The following is a 25,315-nucleotide window of genomic DNA, read 5'->3' on the forward strand; positions in this document are numbered from 1 at the left end:
AGAATTACGTAATCATCTCATCATTTTTTACATAATTAATTCCAATTGAATTTTCATTTTTTGAAGTTCTTGTTTATTGGCCAAGCAAACGAAGCAAAAATGCGAACCGCAGTTTTTTGCAAAAAAAAAACATTTTATCGTAAATTCGATTTTTATCAATCTATTATCAAAAACATCATTCACTCAAATTGCCCCGCTTGACACAAAATCTCCGTTTTAAATTAATGAATACTCGGTTGCGATTCAAACTGCATCGATAAGTATAAGAAAAACAAATAATCTTTTTTCGGTATAAATTAATTTTTTAACTATAAACCTTTTTCAATACCATTGTTTTTCGCTGACGAGAATTTAAAAAAATAAAACGAACTTTTTGATGCACCAAAATAAAAAACAACCAAATAATAAATTAATCATAATAAAAACTTATGTTTAACTGATTATCTTTGATATCATTTACAAGAGAATAAAAGTTTGCTCTTTTAAACGATTTCTGGATTTTATTATATTTTTCGGTTCAGATATTTTTCGGCTTGTTTCGAAACATCTTTGTTTCTGGATCTTGTTAAAGTCTTACAAGTTGCAGCAACTTTCATTTCTCTCTAAACAAGACTCAATTTACTACTTTATTACTTCCGTTTCGTCCCTTGGGACCAGGAACTGTTTTTTATGATATCGAAATAATATCATCACGAGCCCTTCCTAAATATCTGTTCCAGGGAACAGCAAATAATAAAAAATATATTCACGCTATTTTTACTTTTACCGGCCTGTTTATTATTTTTTCTTTTTGGGCTGTTTCAAATTTGGATGTCGTAAAAGTGGGATATTGCAGATGGAGCATTTCATACTTGGATGATCACCAACTTTTCTCACTTTTCCATCATTTTTACCATTCTTTCTAATTTTTCCGCTCCTTTGTTGTTTCACTACGGGAATCTAAAATATTTCAGTTACCTAAGCCTACAGAATTCTGAGACTAACTGTAAGCAGAACAATGGATATGTTTGGGTTTTTCCAAGTGACTTGGGTACTTTAGGCTAGCTGCACGGGTGTATTAAGTGATACAGTCTTCTAGGGTCATAATGGTCACGCTGCATGCTTCCGTTCACCCGCCCGTTTTTAAACATTGTTTCCTTGACAAAGACGCACTCCACCTAATCGATTTCGAAAAATACTAATGCCTAGAAATTGCCCCGCTTTTCATTTTTCGTCTCTTTCTTGGAGGCAATTCCAAATCGATATTGTAAAATTAATTGCTCCAGCCACAGGCTCATTATGAGGCTATTGATACCCCCGATGAGCGTAAGGTCTTCAAAAATTGGTTTCAACTTCTTCTTATAACTTTAAATTTCATAAATAGATACTTTAGAGCAAAATCAGCTTTTAACAGGCGTTTTTTTAAGTCCCCCTGGCAAAAAAGTGTATCACCTAAACTTAACCTCTCTTTGGCATCATCAGATATCATTTAGACCCGTATTTGATAAAAAAATATATTAGCAAAATTACTAAAAAAACGTAGCATAACTGTTTCAATAAAAAATCATAGATTATTGCCTGTTGCTCTATATTTAGAGATGACGATCATGATAAGCTTCCTATTTTTATTTTTTAAGGTAATTCGGATTACTTAATTAACTCTCCACATTGGTTTGAAAAACGAAAGCATTCCATTTTGTACTCGACGTTGAAAACTCGAAGCTTTTTCATCCCACCCCTTCTTAAACACAAAAAAGCATAAAACTTTTTTGTAGACTTCGAAGAACGCAATACAAAAAAAGCTGATGTAACAAGCTGAAATAAATTAATAAAAAAAAATAGAAATTATTCAAAATCAAAGTTAGAAAGATTATAAACTACAGAAGGACTTCCAATCACAGTAGAAAATTCGTAAAATCAGTTGAAAACTCGATGCTTAGCAACTTAAGCTGACAAAAAAAATAAGCAGTCAAAGATAGTCAAAAAATTCAAGTTTTCCAAGGAAAAAAACATTATCAATCGAAAAAACAAGGTCCGACCGGGACTCTAACCCTAGACCTTGGGGCCCAAAGGCAAGGCTTTACCACTAAGCCAAGAGCAAAAAAGCCTGGTAGTTATTAAGCTGTCATAAGAAAAACAGGTCAATTTCTCACAGATTTGTTAGAAACTGTGTTAAAAAGAAAAAGTCTAATTTCCGATTACATGTAAAGTACACATTTTCTCGCCTGTGAAATGGAAATAACTTTAAAAAATGTCCATTTTTTGTACCCAAATTTATCTCAGATAATTTACAGGGCATTTTGAAGATTCAGGGATTGGCGCTGACACCAACGGTTTTGTCTTCGTGTAGCATTGAAAATCGTTTTTAAATAAAGTAGTGCAATTGTATCCATCTAACTGGGGGTCAAAGCGCGTTTGCTTATACCAGCTTTTTTTAATTAGTCTGCACAGGTGCGAGATATTCACCGGAAGGATTTTGGCGCAATAAATTTCCAGCCGATACGTGCGTCCTTTTAACTAGGTTAACTTACTTATATTATATAAAAGCAGGTTTCCTTCAACTGGTATATTTGATTTTACCCTCGGCTTTCAGTTTAATTATACAAAATGGCCAGAACACTTTGAGTAAATAGAGAGAAAGGTTTGACGTAAACCGTTTTTCCCAAACACTGATTTTATTCCATTGTTTATCCAACACTTTTGTTTATTATTCTATCAAACAGCACCAATTGGGCAAACTCGATCAAAAATTTTGCTTCCCATTTTCCAAATGAAACCTTGTTCTTTTGTTATCAACGAGGAAGTAGTAAACTTTTCCTTTTGAGATAGTAACTTAATTGACAGGTTTTTAGGGCCGGTGCTCAGTGGCACGGCGTTTACTTGAATATTAGCGCTTCTCTATTCTTCTTTTTAGCAAATTAACTTCGCAAAATGGTATTTTAGTTGTTGCAATTTGAATAATAGTTGGTCGCAAATGGTTATAAAATGAAAAGAACATGTTATAAAAAAGATAACTAGTTATTTTCAGCGCATTTCACATAAAAGCGATTGAAGTTGCGAAAAACGTACGGAGTAAAATGAGTTTTCAGCTATCGAAACCATTTCATTTTTTCTTGTCAGCAGTTTTATCACCATTTCAGTCGAATTTCCCCTTCCCCTTCCCCGAACAGACTAATCCTTCTTCCCAGCCGTGATGATTTTTTCTCTTCCCATTGCTGAGGGCCATTTTCCCAACGCCCATTTTACACAATCTGCCTTTTACAGCTAAATTGGAAAATTTCATTTTCACCGCCGTTCCTAAACGCCGCTTATCATCGTCTTTGTCAACTACAAGAACTAACTGCTGTTAGCTGTTTATTTACGTAAAAACAAACCAAACTACCTGAAGAAAAAACATGAGAAGAACTATAACCAATAGATGTTTCAATTATTCTAACCTTTTCTTTTCATATTCACAACAAATCTTCACAATTCACAACAAATCACAGTTTTGATGTTTTGCTAACGTTTAGAGCAAGAACAAACAAAAAAATTTAATCCTTCAAACATGTGCCTTTATTAATTTTTCTGGATGTCGTTGCTGCTGATTTTACTGGTAATTTGCGATGTCATTCACCGATATGGCATTTCATAATCGTGTGGAAGCGAAAAATGAAACGAGACGCGCATCATTTCCGAGAGACAGAACAACTTCGGCTCTTAACTCGTTTTTACCCTTTCAACACCACGAGTATCCCGATTACCTTCCGATGATGTCGGAGACTGACAATCCGAAACTCATTCGGGAGTTCTTCAACCGCCAGTCGTGTTCGTTCCACAGCGCCGACGAGCTGGAATCGACAACTGCGCCCTTTCGCCGATTTTCCGAGTGCACTGCAAAACCCGAGCAGATACGACGCTTCCTTGCCTCGCACAGTTGCCAGCCGTCACTTCGTCGTACTACGAACGTATGTCTGACGTCATCGCGAATGGGACAAGAGCCATTCGGCGAGTCAGCTAGCCGAAATGATAACTCGTCGAATTCCACGCTGACGTTAGAAGGTGCTACTATAGAAAATTCAACTTGCGATGTCTTTGCAAATTCGGTAAAAGAAAAGCAACTTTCGTCAACCTCAAAATCAGAACTCTCTGAAGACAATTTCGGTGCTACAGAAAACGACGAAAAAATTATTTATTCACCTTCCTTCATGAGTTCAAAAACGACGGGCAACTTCTCAATTAGTTCGGAAACCGAGTCAAAAGAACTGGATGGTAAGAAACCACCCGTGTCAGTAACATTTTCCAAACCTCTTGCCTTTACGAAATCCGAAGAACGTCCAAATTCCGGTTCCAATTCAACAATCAGCGAAACTCAAGAAAAATCAGCTCCCAGAGAAACCTTAGCCGAACCTGCCGTTAGCCCGAAAGTTAAGTTAGAATTACCATCTCGTTCCATGGGTCCTTACCAAGTGACTGTGAATGCCAAAATACGACGTGCTTCCACAGACAGGTACAATAGTATACACGAGATTTCATTTTTTTGTTTCAAGTTTTTTCGAACTTTCACTTTTGTAGGTCATAGTTCGAAAAAAAAAGATTTAAAAATTTTCAATTTTTTTCGAACTTAGACTTTTGCAGGAAAAGAAAAAAATTGCGTGTCTTAAGTTGTTTCACTGTCACTTTTAAAACGTTTTTCAATTGATTTACTTTTTTGAGTTTAAATGTGGTCCTTTTGCTTGTCAGTTTTTCTCAATCAATCTCTTGGTATTTCCTGTTTCCTGGAAACATTGTGACTGATTCAGTAGAGTTTAATTTAGCGCATGTCGTTGATGACAATTTTATTTCAGCTGACTTGAATACTATTAAAATGCTAATTGCCATAATTATAATACGAAAGCGAAAACTCAATTTTGCATTCAAAAGCGAAAAAAAAACAAAAAAAAACATTTAGAATTAAAAACTTGAAAAGACTTTTTGGAAAACCCTATCTTATGTTTAGTATATACCAAGTATGATAACTAGATAGATTTTTGGAATCCAATTTTTACGCTCCAATTTTATTATAACTTTCTTAAAATGTAAGAAAAGCCCGCATCAGGGCACAGCAACGCGTTATTCGACTGCCCTTATTTTTTTATACAAGTTTTTGGACAATAATTTCAGTTGAAAAAAAAATATTTTCTTTTATTGATAAGTTAGTAGATTCACTATTGGGGCTTAAATTCTTTTCAAATACCTTGCATCTGCATGAACCAATTAGATGGGCTGAACTTGAAATTAGAAAGAGCTTGAGCGATGCGGCTAGTTCATTGCGCACTCGCGCTTTCATATACACTAGAACACAAAGCGCACAAAATTTAGCCCATTCAGATCACATTTTTAAGCTCACTGAACCGTAAACAAAAAAAAATGAATAGCATGATGGTACCAAGGGGACGCTCTGAATGTTATGATTGCTCTTTATTGTTCACGAAATGTTTTTTAAAAAAAATGGAAATTTTTTGATATTTTAAAATCATTCTCTCATAGTGCTTAAAGTACAAAGTGATATATTTAATATAGAGTTACCTATTAATCAAATAAACTAGCATGCTTCTGTTTAGTTCGGAACGGTTTCTGCGCCGAATTAGAAAGCCGCTCACGCGTGAGCGTGAATAGCACGAAGTATATCGCGCGTTAATTTATCCCAAGCTGGTAACTTTAAATTTCTCATAACTCAGTAAAAAAGATAACAGGTAGTTATTTACATCAATTTCAGTTTCAGACCAATAGTTTTCAGATGATATTAAAAAATAAAAATTAAAACGTCAAAAACCACTAGTTAAAAAACGTAACATTCAAGTAACCCCTTGAATGTTCTGACTACCTTTTAAGAGCAATGAAGCAGTGTTTGTTTAAAAAATATGAAGCTTTCAGAAACAAATAAAAGTAACATAAGCCATACCCCTAGAAAACCATGAATACTTGAAATATCAATTCTGTCAAAATCGATAAAAACTTGATCAAAATTTAGAAAAAGTGAATGTTTTTTTTAAAATTTTTTTCTGTCTTCAATTCCTCCCCCAGCGCGCTATGTAAAATGCAAAAAAAAATGCATACAGAGCCGCGCTTCGTGTTAATAAGAAGTCATTGCTGGCCTCAACTTAAATGAATTGATTGAATTTGTCGCTTATGCGTGTTGAAAGAAAGCAACATATCGCGTTTTAGTAATTTTCAAACTATTATAATTTTACAAAAAAAGTCACAGTTAAAGAAGCTTTTTGAAGACGAGCGCAAATTAGCAATGGTTTTCAGATGGTAAAAAAAAACGCTTGGTTAGAAAATTGATGATGTTTTCAGATGGTAAAATAACGCTGCGGATGGTTAAAAAGTAGATTTTTGACTGAATAAAAACCACCCCAAGCACAAATTATTAGTTGCTTTTTTAAAAGCCGAAAAAATTGGTTTTGTGAATTCAAAATATCTAGCACCTTAATATCTTAGAAATTAAACAAAATCGATTCAATGAATAGTACTTCAATAAAATATTTCGACACGTTCTTCAAAACTTGAGCAAAATGTGTGCAAAAGAGATAATGTGTGATAATTGATGACAATTGATGGCCTAACAAAATATTTCATAATCAAATTAAACTCAGGCGATACAACAAACGAACACTCAATTTTAAATCAGCATTTTTAATGGAAAGTCTGAATTTGACTGAATTTTTCAAATGCAAAAAGAAAATGACTGAATTTTTCAAATACAAAAAGTGTAAACTATCATAACCATTTGTTTCAAGCATTCATCATTTTTGACACAACATATTTTTTGTTGCCCCGAATTTCGAAGAGAACGGATTATATATGCTCCGTGTGATTTTTTTTAATTCAGTCAATTTTCGCCGATCGAAATACTAGTTTTCGACAGATTTTTTCAAATTTAAAAAGATAATTTACCTTCAATTATTTTTTGTAAAGTTTGGGGGGTTTCAAAATTGCCTAATTTGCCAAGTTCTGGACTAAATTATTTGAATCGAGATGAGAAAGCAAACTTACGAAATAAAAATTTTTAATTATTCATTTCTTCCTTGTCTCGTTTCTGATTATTTAATGCAGTATTTGTCTGCTTGCTGACGAGTCTGAATACGTGGTTGTCTAAATACTGCTACGTAGCCAGATCGGTCGTATTAATTTCGTACAACTCAACATTTCACGCTTTGATATTGTCCAAAAATTTTATAGGTTTTCAATATTTTATTTTCCCAAAAACTATTCGATATGAAATACAGGACAGTCTGAACATTCAGGGCTTTCCCCTGATATACGAGCAGTCTTGTTTAAACTTTTAGACCAGCTGTAAAAATGAGGTTTTCGACTCGATTTGAGCAGTCTTGTTGTAGTATAATTGCTGGATATCGTTTTTGAGAGTCGTGACAAAACTTTCAGCCCTAGTTATTGTGAAAATGTTCCAATTTCAGCGTCCGGCCTTGTGGTAGCTAAGCAGGGCTGATTTTAAAGTTACGTTAATTACGAATAAAGGACTTTTCAATTATGGCGATAAAAGTAGGATGATCTGTAGGTGTCGGAAGGAAAATCAACTCTCCCTAAAGACGGAAATGTAAACCAATTAAGATGGAAAGGTTTTCTAAGAAAAATTTGCCATGTTTCCAAAGTACAAGGCATTTATCGTCTCTATCAACTTGGAGTTCCAAAATGTTTTTTGTTTCGGTATTACAATTTTTGGTTTTTGAACACTTTGAAAAGCATCTTTTATTGTGAGTTTGACGTTTCTTTCTGAAGACTTCACTATAATTCAAAAAGAATGCATCTATTGGTACTGAAATTATTTTGCAACATTATTGCCTTAATGGAGGAAGGATCATTTTTCTAAGACGACCCTAAAGGAAGGAACACGATGTCTTAATAAGGTCTCACTTTAAGGCCAGCCCCGCGGTAACTAGCGGCACAGCCATAATGCATACCAAATCATTGCTAGTTCTCTTTTTATGCGATTGATTTGTTCTTGTGAGTTGTCCATTGCTGCATGTAGTGCTATTCTATAGTATAACACAGCTTTCAATTTCTGAAAAAAATGTGTTATGAAAAAGGTTTAAATAAATAAAATCAAATGGATTTAAATCAGCACGACAGCTGTACAGTTTTAATTTTTTGGATCAATTAATCACCTATATTTATTTTAGACAATTGTAATGATAAGAGTTAGACCTTGATATGAGCGAAACTTTTCTACTTATTTTTCTCTTTCAGGCTATAATCTAATCATTTAGTCAGGGGCGGATCTAGGATTTTCTCGAGGGGGGGGGGGGGCGGATTTTCCAAAAAAAAAATTTCGAAACTTTTGTCGACCTTTTTTTTTAGGTCGACCGAATTGATTTTTGAGCTCTCCTTAAGCATGGTTTAGTCCCTTTTTTGGCAATATTTTCTGCGCCGCATGCAAAAATTTGAAAAAACAACCCAAAAAAGGCGTTTTTAGGCACTTTTTGGAAAATTTTGACCAAAAAATTGCGTTTTTTCGGCGCGCGCTCCCCCTCAAAAATAGAATATTTTGGCGCCAAAGGCGCCTTTAGAAAAATTTTAGGGTCGGTTGGCAAAAAATGGATTTCTTAATAAGTACCAAAGGGTCGGCAGGGGATCGAATCCCTGAGGGGGGGGGGGGCGTCCGCCCCCCCCCCTTAATCCCGCCCCTGCATTTAGTAATTATGGATAATTACAGATAAAAACAATTCCTGCCTTTTAGATAAAACAATAAGTCATATTCCGATAACAATTTTTCAGTGTAAAAAAACGAAATGATGTTTACTTTTATATGCTTTGATGATTTTTTGTTTTTACTGAGTTTTTTCAGAAAAAATGTTCAAGCCCAAATTTGATTTTTCGTGGTTTGGCTTTTGATTTTTTTCAAGTTCAGTTCACTTTTTTTGTAAAAAAGGAAGGCAACCTTCAAATTAAGCAGCAAAATGTAAAGGACACAAAAAATGTGATCGATTCAAAATATTATCTTATGGTCTAATTTTTTTCTTTAAAACAAAAAATTTTTTTTTAAAGAAAAGGCCATCGTAAGCGGTTCTTGAAAATCAACACAGAAGTGAACTTGAGCTTTGCAACACTTGCGATACACAAAACCACTAACTCTTATAAAAAAGACAAAATTCCAAAAAAAAACACCTGAAATATTCAAATGTTTGTTTCAAACTGAAAATCATTTTGATGACAACCTGTTTCGAGCTAGCTAAAAAAATTTAAATTTCGCTTCAATATAGTCAATAAAAAAGACTGTAAATATATAGTCAGTAAAAATTTGAAAAAAAAGTTGAAAATATTACTTGAAATAATAACTTTAAAAAAAACTACAGCTACAAAAACTTGATGGTTGTTTCGGAAGACGTTCAGAACCCGTCTTAAAACATTGGAAACCAATCGAGCGGCAGCAAGGACCACAATTTTTAAAAACTTGTTGAGATGAAAACAAAACTTGTGTCAAAAAAATTTCATAGAGTTTCAAATCGTGTCAACTTGAAAAATATGAACAAATTATTACAACAATTTTTTCATAGAAAAACCGTGTGAACAGTTTTTGAGCTACTTTCTTTTGTGATTTTATGAGGAAGTCGGAAACTGGAAAAGAGCCGAATCAACAAATAAAAATCAAAAGCAAAAACAACGCAAAACCAGAAGTGGTAAATTTACAAATTATTAAAGTTTCAGTTAGAGTAAAGCACAATTTAAAATGGAACAAAACCCATGCTCTAAGAAGAAAGCCAATGAAAAACTTACCGTTTAAAAGAATTGAACGTAGAACGGTTCAAATCAAAACGAAAATTGAACCTACACAAACTAGGACGATAACCATGAACCCGACAAAAAAACAATTGAGAGTTTTTTATGAAAAATTAATTTAAAGTCGAAATTGATTTTCGCGAGAATTGCGATACAAAACAGGAAAAAAAATGAAATCAAAATTCGAAAATGTCGGAAAAAATAGATTTATCAAAATGAATAAGGCTAGTTTTGAAACAAAATCATGTCAAGGCAAAAGAATATGAAGTAGGTATCGGAAGATATTAAACCTAGCGGTCTCAAAGCCAAAAATACCTTCAAGCCAAAAAAATCAACAAAACTTTAGGTTTCTGGAAAGTTAATAAGTCCGCCTCACCCTCAAAACACACAAACACTCAAAAAATTTCATTTACTTGTCGAATGAAACAATAGGAGGCCCCTAAGCCAAAACCTAAAAAACAAAAAAAAGCCGGAAAAAATTATTGTCAAGAAAACTTTAACTATAATTTTATTAAGATTGTTAGCTTTTTGTGCAATCCAGAAATGAGCATGAAAAAATCGTTTTCATTGAAAGGACTAAAATTGAGATCACTAAGCTGATAAAAATTTTGGTTCGATTAAAATTTTTAAACGAAGAAAAAAATATATATAAGAAGTCAAGCTGAATAAAATTAAAGTTACAAAAACAGAGTTAAATCAGAACACTAAAAGCAAATAAATGTTTTTAAAAAAGTTAAGCAAAAACAATTCTACAACATGACAACTAAGTCAACAAAACATAAGTAGATAATATTAAGCCGACAATGTTTTTGAACGGATAATTTCCCAATCGATGGACAAAAAAAAACAATTTCTTTCAGATTCGAACCGAAGACTTTTGGCAACCCAAGCATATTCTTTACCTCCAGACTAAAGGTGCCGGAGACGCTTAGAAGTTTGAATTCATTAGGAACCGAGATACCAATTGGTTCAAGGGATTCTGTTATTTGAGCTGTTAGCCCGAAAAAAGTCTGTATTCCGATTTGATACCATTTGCTTATCATAGGCGTAGAGAACTTCCAGATTCAAAAAATGATTGAAAATTTTAATCAATTTTTGTTTTAGTTCACTTGTTCTTTTAAATTTTTCCAACTATCTCTTGGCTATGTTCCTATAAACTCCCATTTAAATTTATTTTTATTTCAAATAAAGTGTTCTGGATATCAGAAAGTACCTAGAGATAACAAACCACAATAAAATTATTTTGTTATGTCTAGGTGTCTAGGTATAATTGAGGTACCCTGAAGTCGCCCAGTTCGAATTACCGCTGTTCCTGCTAACTAATAAGGGTAAACACCGCGTGGCCAAGCCTCATAAAGAATAAAATTTACTGAGGTACTGTAATGGTATCTTGCTATTGGGTCTATTCGATTGACAACAATTCGATTGGACTTCAAGCCGAAGGGACTTCAGGCCGAAAGGGCTTCAGGCTGAAATTTAAACCTTACAAGCACCTCAAAGTTCTATTTTCTCATCTGTGAATGTTATTTTCAGTTTTTGCTATTATCTCATTGACAAGGGAAGAGCATATCCGTTTCGGAAGTGTTTAATTTTTCCTTTGTCAATTTGACTAATGAGTGTAATCAACTTAAAACGTTCTTGACATCTTACAGCCACTTAGGCTCCCTGTTTTACGAGTCATTATTCTCTAGAAAATATTTTAGGCAGGCAGCAACAATAATTTTGAGATCATTTTCTATCTTCGATTTTTTCGTCCGGCATACAAAAAAAAAGAATGCACATCTAATAGAACCTCAATTATACGTTTTGAAATAACAATCTGCTAGTTTTATGCGCCTCTTTTGCAATGAAGTATTGTTTTTTACTTCTCTGACTTTTATCGAGGGATCAAGATTATTTTGTCTACGCGCAGCATGGTTTATGAACTCGCTGTAAAAAAAAGTTTCGATAATTTTTTGACGGATCACTTTAACTATATGCCCCCTAGAGTACCTAATAACGAGTACCCCCCTTATAAAGAAATAAATCAACGGTTAAGCATATCAGAATTCATAACTAGTAACGAATCCCCCCCTCTTTTGCAAAAGGGGGATATAGTTAAAGAGATCCTGTTTCACTCATAGATCTCTTGCGTGTTCTTTTAGGCGAAAAGGGCGTGAAGACGATGACCTCTCTGAAGTGGACGCTTCCGCAGTGCCGGAGGAGGTTCGAGACTGGCTGGCGTCCACCTTCACCCGCAAAATGGGCACCGGCAGGAAAGACGGGGAGAAGCCCAAATTCAAGAGTATCGTTAACGCACTCCGAGCAGGCATGTTCGTGGAGCGAATGTTCCGACGCATGTCTGGACTTCAGGGATTGTCTTACCCGCCAGCCTTAGTGCCACACCTCAAGGTTTGAGACTCTTGAACATACCGTGAACAGAGTGGTTGACTCGTTAATTAACACTATGCAAAAGCTGATTTTTTAATTAAAGGTGTGTTAATGTTTTTTAAATGATCTGTGATTCGCTGCTTGAGAAAGGAAAGCAAAACATCCCAAATCAGAAAAATATCAAAATATGGTGAGATGGACGCCTTGTTTTCATCAAAAATGGACTTATAGCCTTTCCAAGGGGATAGACTGGACACGTAGCCTTTCGCGAAGTGCAAAATTGTATTTGTTACATTGAACACATTGAATTTTATTCAGTTTGCACTATTTACAAAATTTGTACTTATTTAGTAAGTAAAATCGGTGACTCTAGACCGTAATTTACCAGACGGAAGCAATTCCAGTAATAATTGGATTTGCGATAGTTTTTCACAGTTGGATGATTGAAATAACTCAGTAATAATTCATAAAATCAGATTACCAGGATAACAATTTTTGTAAAATTTAAGCACGCTGTTGAAAAATGTTGCAAAAAATGAAAATCACTGTACAAATAAAGAATTAATTTAAAATTTTGTCTGTTTTATGAAGATATTAATTTTCATCTAAGCTTGTTGTCATAAAATTATATTACCAACAGTAATTTAAACGCAGAGGCGAAGCGGAAATTGGGATCACTTGCGATACAAAACTAACATAAAACAAAAATAAAAAAATTTAAACAAGTTGAAATAATTAGGTCTACCAAAATTTAAATTTCTTGGTCTTGGTTGAAGTTCATTTTAGGTCAAGATGCCAGATATTTGAATACTAAAATTTCAGGTCCCCCTGAAACTACATTAATCAACACTTGTACTTGTAACTTCAATGAAAGTTGCTAGCAGAACAAGAAAAACCCGTTATAAAACAAATAAGCCGACAACGGTTGAGCAGACGCAAGTTGAGCCGAAAATAAAATACTTTTTTTTTCAAAGTTTAAAAATTTCAAGTCTCTCTTGAAACTACTTTAAACAACACTTGCACTTGAACTAAAATGGAAGTAGCTTACAGCACAAGCAAGTTTCGTGATCTGGCAACGAAGCCGAAAAAAACTCGAGCAGTCAAACCAAAGTCCGGTAATTCAAATTTTATTGAAAAAAAATTGTCATAGGAAAAAACTTAGGAAATGTAAACATTATCGAGCAATTTTGAGCGAAAAAATAGTTTGTATTTTCAACTTTTGAATTTCAACCAACTTGATTTATCAAACTTAAAAGCAATCATTTTTTACCGTTAAGCTATTGCAAAATAATTTCACTAAGCCGGAATATTATAAGCCGAAATCCTTTAGGCCGAATAAAATTTCTAAGCGCAAAAATTTTTTTAAAAAAAAACAAAAAATACACTAGTCATGATTAGCAATATTACGAACAACAGGTGTTAATCAGCGACACTCGAAATGACAATAAAAACTGCGTACGCGGGAAATAAAACCGTGGTGTGGCAACTAAGCCGAGAAGTCTTAAGTCGACAAACAAAAGTCAGTCTATTCAATTTTTTCTGGAAAAAAAATATTTTCATACGCTGAAAAAAAAACATGCACAGCTGGGACTCGTACCCCAGACCACAAGGTTCAAAGGTAAGTGCATTACCTCCAGAAGGCTCGATAACAAGACAACCTCAAATGTGTAAAAAAAAATTGTTTACTGGAAAAATGCTCAGTTGCCGGTTACTAGACACTTGCTTTTGAAAGTGTAAACAATCAGTAAAAAGTGAGAAAAAGTCTAAATCTTTGTTTATTAACTACTAAATTTTAAGTTTTTGTTTAGCGGATAGACGAATGGAACGTAGACATGTTTGCTCTGAACGAGGCGGCCAACGGGTCTGCTTTGAAGTACGTCACGTATGAACTACTGAACCGCTACGATCTAGTGTCCAAATTCAAAATTCCAGTGAGCAACCTCATCTCCTTCCTGGACCGTATAGAAGCTGGCTACAGTCTACACGATAACCCATACCATAATTTAATACATGGCGCCGACGTCACACAGACCTGTCATTACTTCATGCTGCAGACAGGACTCATGGTATGTTCGGGTCTTTTCCGCGTCTTTTTTTTCGGTTCTTCAGCAGCGCGTCAGAATGAACACTTTTTTGCGAGTTGGATTGGAATAAAAGTTCACTCGTATTATAACACAATGCTCGCAAGAGAACTTGTGTAATTATACATTGGCGCCACAATGAACACTATTTTATGCCTGTTGGATTGCAATAAGAGTTCATTCGTAATATAACACAATGTTCGCAAAATCGCTTGTGTCATTATACATTGGTGCCATAATTAATTTCGTAAAATATGTAACCTAAAGTACTCATTTCCCTCATTATAAAGCGGAATACTACTTAATTTGTTTTTACTTAATAATAGAAATGTTACTTAGTTTTATGGCAAGTGGGAACCTATTTTTGTTTCAGAACTGGTTGACTGATTTGGAGATATTCGCAGTTCTGATTGCGGCCTGTTCTCACGATGTCGAACACACTGGCACCACCAACAACTTCCATATCAACACACAGTCAGTCCCTTTTTATTGGGTTGATTTTTAAGCAATTATACCCAAAAGACAAAGTGTCTGAACTAAATTTTGACGTCGCTTTTAGATTTAACTAATTCGATTCGAAAACTTTTTCCCCTGATTTCATATTTTGAGATTGACAATGATTTTGGGAGAATCGGCAAAAAGACTCCTTTTACAAATCCGTCGATGGATCAGAATTTATCATGGGTTCAAAAAAATTCGTGAGCCGTTGACGTTTTTTTAATGAGAGAAACAACGCTTTCAAATTGCTTCTGAAAAATACTAATAATTTTTGTTTAAATTCTTAAACTTAATATTACAAAGAAACAACGCTGCAATTGGAAAACAGGAGTAAAAACGGCAAAATGGAGCTTTAAAATTGTTTTAAAAAAGCAAGCATAGCCGACAACGTGATTCAGTTCGATAAAAAACTCATATTATAACACCAAAGGTTGTTTCAGTAAAAATGAATTCGGTTGAATAATTCATAAGTCAATCTCAAACTGTTAAACTAACTCTTCCGACCAAAACGTTAGAAGCAATTTTGTAGTGGATAAAATGTTCATTTTTGTTTTTTAAACTTTAGGCTAGCAAAATCAGGTACTCAAAACGATAATTTTGTTTCTAAGTGTATTTATAGCTATATCACTTTAGAGGACACTGTCAAGTAAAATGAGCGCTTTTTTCTTGTAACGCATTTGCTTACTGAAAAAAGAGAAAATGGTTCAAAACCTATTTCAGTGCCGTAATGCATAAACCTTCCTGTGTTCAAATTCTTGTTCTTAAATTAGTTGCTGTAAACTTAATTGAAAACATTTTTGTCAATTGTTGTAAGCCTTTTTTCAAGTTTCGAGTTTTCTGGCAGAGAAATTGATCTAATTCTTCATTTTATATTATGCTAATCATGATGGAGCAAGGATGTTCAAGTTCAGTTACTTTTCTTATTGTTTTAATCCATTCGTAAACACAAATCTTGAACTGTCTTTTTAAATTTAAAAAAGCACAAATGCAATTTTGCAAACTTTCTATTTTTTTCTCAACTCCGTTGAATTTGCTTGTTCTTATAATACAACTCCATATTTTAAAACCGGTCAACGTATGTTTCCAAATTAAACAGCAGATGTTCTCGAGTGATAAGTAATATGAAAGCTCCTTCATCCTTGGTTCAATCGAAATTGAAAAAAAAATAATTTTCTGAAAAAAAAATTCTCGAGAAACATCGGTTGTAAAATTTATGCATCTTTGGACAATTTTAGACTGAAGAGTTCCTCTTCAAAGTGGTATATTTGAACTTAAAAAGAGTCAATGAATATAGTTCAGACTCTTATACAGCTTGCGATGATTTTGTTTTCAGGAAAAGTCTTAAAATTTGTTCATGCTCAATATTAATTCTTCGTGGTTTTTTTTTTCTTGTTAACTTCAGTTCATTTCCTTTGTTGAAAGTTAGGCAAACTCCACTGTTAAACAGAAAGTAAAGGCGGCAAAAAACGTGATCAACTTCTATCTTTGAAGTGGAATTTATTTTTCAGATTTACCAGCGAAATAAAAATTTTACTTATTAATCCAGTTTTTTCAAATTGGGTTAGTTTCATCTAAAAAAAGCAGACACGTTTTTATTGAGTCGACAGTCGACACGGTCGAAACGAAGCTACATTGGGCTGAGTTGGCCAAGCCATAGCACATATTTGGGTCGAAGCAATCAAACAAAATTTTGCTTCATTCAAGTCGGCCGAAACATATCCAGATTGAGTCGAATGGGTGGAAACATGACTCAATCTGAAATAATTTATATCCCTGAAAACAAATAATTTAATAGCCGAGCGTATTGAAATTTTGTGTTAGAAAAGACCAAATTCCCCCTTTGCTATATATGGGGGATGGTTAACAAGATCCGAAATTAATATATTTCTTTCTTCATTTTTTTTTTCAGTTTAGTACCTGGGCCAGACCTGAAGCAGACATGATCATACCTGACTTTTTCCATAGTTATCATTTCTGTACATGTCTGATTCAGATAGGTGCAGCGAAAAAAGAGACATGCCACAGGACTGATGCAGATCTGAAATTTGCATGAATTTTCGATGTCCAGATTTGAATTTAAAAATAAATTTCAGTACGGGTAAAAACTTGTTCAGATCTCCACTGGCGCTGTTGTACAATGACAAGTCGGTGCTGGAGAACCACCACGTGTCCTACTTGTTCCGAGTGATGAAGGACTTCCCAGAGAGCAACATCCTCGGCAACCTCTCGCGCGACGACTTCATGGAGTTCCGACAACTGGTGGTGGACATGATACTAGCAACTGACATGAGTTTCCACTTCTCGCAGCTCAAGGTCAAATAAGTTCATTCTTCGTTATATACTATACCTAGAAAAGTATACTACGCCAAAACGTTTAATGAGTTGTTTAAACATAAGTTTTAGATTTACTTGTGTAGTAATTAAGAACCATAATCTAAATTCAGAAAAAAACAAGGTCCTATTTGAGCCGTATAACAGTTCTTTTCCGTTATACGTTTCAAAATAGACCTTATTTTTTTTGAAATTTAGATAATGGTTCTTAATTACAACACAATTAAATCTGAAACTAATGTTGAAACAACTCATTTAACGTTTTGGCAATTCTAAGTAGAATAACAAAAACGACCCTGTTACCCTGTCTGTAGAAATGAAAAAAATTAACCCGTAATGTAGTTAAGTAAATAAGAAGCAGAGCTTTAGTAGCGTCACTTGTGAGTCGTAGGGTAATCAAATTGTTAAAAAGTAGAAAGACCGAAAAATTGGCATACATCTTGAGCATATTCTCAAAATATGGTGAAGTTAAAAGCATGGGATAGATAACCTTGTGGAGAAAGCTCGTGTAAACTTCAAATTGCAACCTATTGAATATTCTAACTTAACTGGTGGTAGAAAACCAGCCAAAGTATCAACCAGCCGAAAATACGTAAGTGTTTTGTAATAGTTATGTAACAGTTATCTAACAGTTGAAAATGTTGTGCAAATTCATTCATATGATGTAAATTTTTGGCTGGCTGATATACTCCGCGCATTTTTGCTTGAATAGACTTCGGCTGGCTTTTTTACTCTCTTCTAACTCTGTGGCGTTGAATTATTAGCAAAAAAAGATAGCCGGTTTGTGTGCAAGTAACACAGAATGGTCAGACACCAGAATAAAAAAAAAACATTTGTTTTAGCCAAAACTGTGTTTTTTTCTGCGTTTAGGGAGGACCCCAGTCGATCAAGGCAGGTTATCTTGTTAGATCTTGCAAGATTTTTGCAAATGAGGGCTATCTTACAAGATGGAGATTATCTTGCAAGAACTTGCAAGATGGAGGTTATCTTGTAAGAATCTTGGAAGAAGGAGGCTATCTTGCAAGAATCTTAGGGAGGCAATCTTGCAATATAACCATCCTAAAAATTCTGTCTTGCAACAAAAAAATAACAGAAGTTAAGAGTATGATGAATACAAAATGATTCTAGAACGAGAACGCAAACTTTTTTAAATTGATCTGAAAAAAAATTTTTTTTTTCAAATTGTCAGTTTAAATCACTTGTACTGAGCGTGCTTTCGATTAATAATATGTGTTCTATTTTGCTCTGATACAAACCAGACCAGGTTGTCGAGATAAAGTTGCAATAACTAGGCAAGCAGGCATTTTTCATAATTGAAAAAATTTTCTCCGCCAGCTTTTAGTCTGCAAAATGGGAATTTCGTGCCAGTTTTCTCTTTCGCTGGTTGAACGAAAGTTAAAAATTAACTGAGCATAATGAAAAACAAAACACTATAATGGAAATAATCTTCATTTTGAAAACAATTTTCGTAAAAAACAGAAAAATAAGATCGAGAGAGACCAAATTTAGCCATATGGAAATCATTCCCTTCTATTTTTCTAAGGTCACAATTTAAAAGCTTTTCAAATGCAACGCTTTCGTTGTGAAATGCTTTCTGCTTGCTAGTTCGACAAAAACAAGCCCAAAACTGATAGTACTTGGTATAAAATTTCAATTGATGAACAAACAGCCAAAAACCACGAAAAATCATTCAAAAAGTCTTGAAAATATTTTTGTTTTGCACCAATTTTCAAAATGTGCGTCGATTAGCCATTAGGCTCAACAAAAAGGTGTTGAGAAGAATTACGTTATAATTCGATGAAACCAAGTCGGCATCCGAACCAAAAAAAAATTGAACCGATTAGCATCAAGTCGAAAAAAAATTACGCTAAAATCACATTAAGAGCAGTTTTTATCCTAAGTTGAAAAGTTTTAGAATTGGTTGGTCGAGAATAGATGTCATGAAATGTTTTTTTTTGACGGCTAGGGTGAGCAAGTCATTTCTCAGGGAAGGGGGAATTTACTGAATTATTCAGGAAAATTGCCAGGAACGATCGAATCATTGATCATGCGCTGAAAAAATGAGGTGGTAATGAACACCTGACCAAAGATATTCGCCAATAGGGTTAACTTTATTGACGCGCAAGAAAACGAAGACCGGGCTAAAATTATCTCCGCCGATGATTATTATGGTGAGCATATAAATGTCCATGACTGGGATACAAACGGTCGGCTTATCATTAACAACTTAGCAGAAAAAAGTCAACTTAACCGAAAAAAAAAATCAAATACAAAGACAATATCAAATACAAAGACTAAATTATCCTTCTTAGCATTACGGATCAGATTTAGAAGGAAAACAAATTGCTGAGCAAGGTTGACCCCGACCAACCAATTACTATAGAAAAACCAACATGTCAATCAATCGCTTCTACTGTTCGTTCACTTGTTTTTAGATGAACTCTGCCGGTGTTTAATGCCATTCTGTTCCTATATTTGAAGGCTTCCTATTATCTATTTGACAGATCTAACGTCAATTTTTTTCTCCCGGCCTGCGGCAGCAATTTTGGAAACATTAAAAGATTTCTGCTTGGAATTCTACAAGATAAAATCATCCGGAATGCACTTCAAACTGAATCGAACTTGGAGGCTGAATAACTTGCCTTCTGCTTATGGAAAATCACCTGTCTTTTTTATCTAATGACTGACAAGTTAAAGAATACTTGTAAATGGCGCTTCGTTTTTTAATACGAATGAAAAGCAAATTGTGAAATGATTTTCTTTTTTTTAACAACCAATTTAAATTATAATTATGGTCTTGAAAACTTACAGACATGGTTAAGTATAGTTCATTTTTTAGCAAAAAAATACTGTTTTAGCATTACAATCTATACTTTAAATACGATTGAAGCAAGAGACTCAATTTTTAAGTCAAATATACACGTATACAGGGGCGGATCTAGGATTTTCTCGAGGGGGGGGGGCCGGATTTTTGTCAACCTTCTTTTTTTAGATGGACCAAATCTATATTGTAAAATTTCTGAAATTTCTGCGCCGCAGGCAAAATTTTGAAAAAACAGGCCAAAAAGGCGTTTTTAGTCACTTTTTGGAAAACTTTTACCAAAAAATTGCGTTTTTTCGGCGCGCGCTCCCATCTCAAAGTTAGTATATATTGGCGCCGAAAGCGCCGTTAGAAAATTTTTAGGGTCCATAACCAAAAATGGATGTCTCAAAATAGTACAGAGGGGGGACCCTTTGGGTCGGCAGGGGGTCGAATCCCTAAGTGGAGGCGTCCTTCCCTCCTAAACCCGCCCCTGCACGTATACACTCGCGATTAGTCGATTAGCGAGTCTAATGAAAAATCCTCCTTTAAAGTAAATGTATTCAATCTTTCAAAATTCTTCTATACGAGTGATTGAGTGCGGTCAGCAAGCAAAAAATTTTGCCAATATTCAATTCTGATTGGCTGAAAAACAATCACGAAGTGTGATTTTGCAATATTCAGGCCGAAAATTGGTTTAAAAGTATTTTTGAGCAGGTGTCGGACATCAAGCCGACGGGACATCAAGCCAAATCGTAAAATTAGGGACTTCAAGTCGAATAGTTCCTTATAAAGTCGTGAAATCTGATTAATTTGAAAACTTTTTTGAAGAATTTTTGAATTTTATGATCTTTCTTCCCTAGTTATTGGCGTTTTCATAAAATTTAAGCCTCCAAAGGATGTTTCGGAAAGTTGAAAAGTAAAACATGGCTGAAGGCATTTTTCTTGTGAATAGTTTATGCATTTCAAAAACCGGCTGATGTTATAAACGGATGCCAATCACAAATGGTGCATTGTCATGAATAACGCTTATTATGGACTAAATTTGCCAAAAATTTTGAAAAGTACCCGCACTGACAAAAATGGATTTAGATCGATTTTAGTATGAAAAAGTATGCAGATTAAGTTGAAATCGATTTAAATGGTAAAAAAGTAAGTTAATCAAAAAGAAAAATTCAGATCGATTTGGATCGATTTTAAATCGATTTAAATCGATTTATTTCAACGCTAAAAAAACCAATTCCAGTCGATTTTAAATTGATTCCAATGCATCTTAAATATGACCTACAATGAAACTGATCCGAATCGATTTAAATTAATTTTTTAGACACTTAAATTGACTTAAAAATTTTCAAAAAGATCGATTTAAAATCCATTTAAAATCCATTTAAGTTCGTAAAATGTACATGGTTAATCAATTTGGATCGATTAAAATCAAATTAAATTGACCGGAAACCATTTTTGTCAGCGCGGGCAACGTTTTACAGATGATAAAATAGTGTTTTGAGGTGCCTGTAAAGTTTTAAAATCGGCTTGAAGTCCCTTCGGCTTGAAGTCCCGTCGGCTTGTCCTAGACCCTTTTTGAGCATACTTTAATGCGGATTGACATACTTTTTGGATATTTTCATTTAAAAAGCCAATTAGCTTAAAACTGTTCTGGAAGTATGTAATAGGGAGTGATTTCATTGCTAAACTTGGTTGCTTAGAATACGTCGATGAATTTTTCTGCTCATAGGCCAGTCTGTTTCCCAAGTAGTTTTCTTACTGTTATTTAACCCCTTCGGTCACGGTTGGAGGGGTCCCAGTGTCATCTGCCTTCTCAAGGTGGGACGGGCTGCGGCAAAACGTTTGATATTCCGTTTGCCCACGGATGGTCCGGGGGCTAAAAAAAATAGAAATAAAAAACGTTCTAGGCCATGAAAAAAAAAACATAAAAAGTGTTTCAGGCCATGAAAACGTCGATTAGTCAGCCGGAGCCGGTTGAGAAGACGAAAGCACTGGGACTGGTGCTACACACAGCCGACATCTCCCACCCGGCCAAAGAGTGGGATGTGCATTACAAGTGGACCATGTTGGTGATAGAGGAGTTCTTCCAGCAGGGGGACAGGGAGGCGGAGTTGGGACTGCCCTACTCGCCACTCTGCGACCGACACACACTAGTCATACCCGACTCCCAAATTGGTAAGGCGTTATAAGAATGAACTATATTCTTTATTCACAAGGCAGAAAAAGTCCAATTCGCGAACTGCAACTATCACTAGAAATGAATTTAACTGCACTTAATCGGCACTTCTTAATTGTCGGGACATCCCCCCCCCCGAAACACAAATTGACTTCTTTACAGACCCCAAGACTCTGCCTGGAACATCGACCGCTCTGAACATGGGGGAAAGGGGGAAGGGAGGATCCCCACCGGAATTTAACCCAATGTTAAAGAAAAATATGCAGTTTCATTGAGCTTCAAATAAAACCACAATATTTTCAACGCAAACAAAATATAGTCTACATTAAATTACTAAAACTTCCTTCTAATATTGGAGTTCGAAAAGAATTTATGCTCAGTTTTGGCGTGATATTAATCAGAATTGATCTGGAGTTGCGGTACTTCCATAACTATTTTGATTATCCGTAATGAGAAGCGCCGCCTTTTTGGTTCCAAAAAACCCCGGTAATTTTTTAACATCCGCAAATTAGATACTGCAAAGTAATATATGACATTTTTCTTAAACTGCGGTTCAGTTGAGAAGTTTACACATCAGAAGGACCAAAAATAGGCAGACAAACTATTATCATTTTTTTAAAGCAATTTTTTCGTTTGCCAAAAAACATATCAAGTCCCGGCCGGAATTAAACCCTGGACGTTTCTCGTCCCAAGCCAGGCATGGAAGTTTCCTCTGCGCCTTATTTTATGTGCAGAATAAGACGCAGAATTTCGTTCGATCATCAATCAAACTATCAGATGACTCAGTGATTCTGTTAGACAAGTTGTTAATCTGAAAAAAGTCTATGTTCCGGTTCCGATTTCATGTTAACTTGATCCGCATTTTGTGTTCAGGCTTCATCAACTTCATCGTGGCCCCTAGTATGGAAGTGTGTGGGGACATGATGGACAAAATAGTTGCCCCTATCGACTTGCCCCACCCACAGTCCAGACAGGGAAGTGCCAATGGGCCATCACAGTCGTCACAACAGAAGAAGCAAATGGTCACATCCACATCCTCCCTCAATCCAATTTCTGAGAAGGAAAGAGACCAACAGGTTATTATTCACTCATTGATGTCTATTTAAACAAAACCAATACTAAATTTGTCTACAAAAATCACCACAATTCAATTTTGATTAATTTTTTTTTTTTCAAGAATTGAAAATCTTCAATTTTTTTTGTTGATAATTTTTAGCAATTTTGCCAATTTTTACCGAAAATAACGGCTTTCAGTAGCATAGATTTCATAAGAAAAAGTTCTTAAATTTCAATAATCTAAAAAAAGCAATTAAAAGATTGAAATTTTTACATCCTATCTGTATTAATATTTGAAAATTTTCCATTTTTTTGATAATTTTAAGCAATTTTGCCAATATTTACTAGAAACAGCGGCTTTCAACAGCATAGATTTCACAGAAAAAAGTTCTGAATTTCAAAAATCCAAATAGGAGCAACTAAAAAATTGAAAAAGTTTAAGTCCTATCTATATCATTTTTTGAACGTTTTCATTCGTTTGATGATTTCAGGCAACTTCGCCAATTTTTACTGAAAATAACGGCTTTCACTAGCATAGATTTCATAAGAAAAAGTTCTTAAATTCTAAAAATCCAAAGCAATTACAAAATAGCAATTAAAAAATTGAAAAGCTTGCGTCCTAATTGTATCATATAAAGTGTTTTTGGCTTACATTGTAAAAACTGAGTTCAGATTATTGATTTCAAATTATTGAGTTTGTAGGTTTTCCCAGTACAAAAAATTTGGATATCGAAGAAAAAACTGTTGATTTTTTGTGCTAACTAACTAGGTAAAATTAACTTTATGTTTTAAGAGTCGATGAACGTAGCAAAGACTCATATAAAGGTCTTGATGATAGTTTTCAGAAAAAAAGTCTGAATATTTGTTCACACTGGAATTTGATTTTTTCGGTTTGATTCCGATTTTTTATAATTTATTTCATTTCGCTGGTTAAAAGGAAGGAAATTTCGACTATCGAACAGCAAAAGTGTATAGGTCTTGAAAAACATGATCAACTTGTAGTTTCGAAAGTGGAATTTAATTTTCTGGTTTCCTAGGGGGAAAATTTTACCTTTTGATCCAATTTCCCAAATTGAAATAATTTCATCCAAAAAGTGGCCGATATAAAATGCTCTGTAAATTTAAATACCATTAAGGTCATATAATTTGTTTACTTTCATGTTCGGCTTTTTTACAAAAAAATTTGAGTCAGTTTTTTTTCTATTTTATTGTGTTCATTGACTATTTTCTAAATGTCTGATGGCTATGTTTGTTTCTTAAGTACGTATAAATAAACAAACAGATGCAATAGTGTCAATGGACTCAAGTGTCAAAACACTCAGTTTTCGAAGAAATAAGTATATCACGTTTAAGGTATTTGAACCTCCAGAATTATTTTGTTAGTACATTTTTTAAAAGTTAAAAAAAAACCGGGTCGATAGATTTTTTGTTTTATTCCACTAAAAATTCTAAACTTAAAACGCGTCCTTGAAAAAGAGTTTTTCAAGTTTTTTTTGCACCAATGTTTGCTTTTTTAATGTTTTTCAACCTGAGCGCAAATATGACTTTCATTTGACGATCAAATATAAGGCGAACTAACAAAAAACAAGCAAAATCACGCAATTTAAATATTTCATTTGTCACATATTTATTTTACACCTATATTTCAAACAGAAGATACTTTCCGAGTTATTAATCACCAAAAATAGACCAGATTGAAGCTTTTTGAATACTGGAAACAAATTTGGGTCTCAATTTACAAGCTCCGATGCTGTTCAATAATAGTAACAAGTGCTTGAATTCAAATTGGAAAATTGTCTGGACAAAAAATTATCTGAAATTTTTGCTAGCCATGAGTCATCTCAATTCGACAGATGTAGAATTTCAGAGCGAAACAAGCGCTTTTAAACATCAAAGACCTCCAAAACTACCCCAACCACAACTGCAGCCTTCAAAAACTACGCGAAACAAAGCTTCGCACTGAAAAAACTATCTGAAACAAAAGTGCGGTATACAAAATTAATCCGAAAGGAAACTGTCGTCTTCAAAAATTACCCAAAAAAACTGCCCTAAGCAAATTTGCAGTCTGAAAAAACTACTCTAAAGAAACCTGCGGCTTTCAAAAACTACCCGAAACAAAGCTTCGGTCTGAAAAAAGCTATCTGAAACAAAAATGCAGTGCTCAAAAACTACCCTTCAAAAACTACAAGAGCTGAAAAAATGAGGTCTTTAAAAACTACCCAAACCAAAACTGTGGTCTTAAAAAACTACCCGAAAAAA

At 34.3% G+C, this 25,315-nt stretch overlaps 2 protein-coding genes across 20 annotated transcripts in view; both read left to right on the forward strand.

Annotated features, from left to right (window-relative positions):
- Positions 1-25,315, forward strand: part of LOC134840114 (prefoldin subunit 2-like) — a 463,905-nt gene that overhangs the window by 363,288 nt on the left and 75,302 nt on the right. The gene's annotated exons all lie outside the window — the stretch shown is intronic.
- LOC134840526 (dual specificity calcium/calmodulin-dependent 3',5'-cyclic nucleotide phosphodiesterase 1C-like) overlaps positions 1-25,315 on the forward strand; it is a 188,055-nt gene that overhangs the window by 159,556 nt on the left and 3,184 nt on the right. For 10 of the 19 annotated variants that reach the window (XM_063856394.1, XM_063856395.1, XM_063856396.1 and 7 more), the window contains 6 exons: positions 11,883-12,129; positions 13,917-14,174; positions 14,563-14,663; positions 16,802-17,000; positions 21,765-21,999; positions 22,874-23,076. In XM_063856394.1, the coding sequence (XP_063712464.1) occupies positions 11,883-12,129; positions 13,917-14,174; positions 14,563-14,663; positions 16,802-17,000; positions 21,765-21,999; positions 22,874-23,076 (1,243 nt within the window). Of the gene's footprint in view, positions 1-576; positions 4,469-11,882; positions 12,130-13,916; positions 14,175-14,562; positions 14,664-16,801; positions 17,001-21,764; positions 22,000-22,873; positions 23,077-25,315 lie in introns of those variants that run through there. The other 9 variants (XM_063856387.1, XM_063856390.1, XM_063856386.1 and 6 more) reach the window with 5 other exon arrangements.

The sequence above is a fragment of the Symsagittifera roscoffensis genome, chromosome 2 (genome assembly GCF_963678635.1).
Source record: "Symsagittifera roscoffensis chromosome 2, txSymRosc1.1, whole genome shotgun sequence".
Taxonomy (NCBI): Eukaryota; Metazoa; Xenacoelomorpha; order Acoela; family Convolutidae; genus Symsagittifera; species Symsagittifera roscoffensis.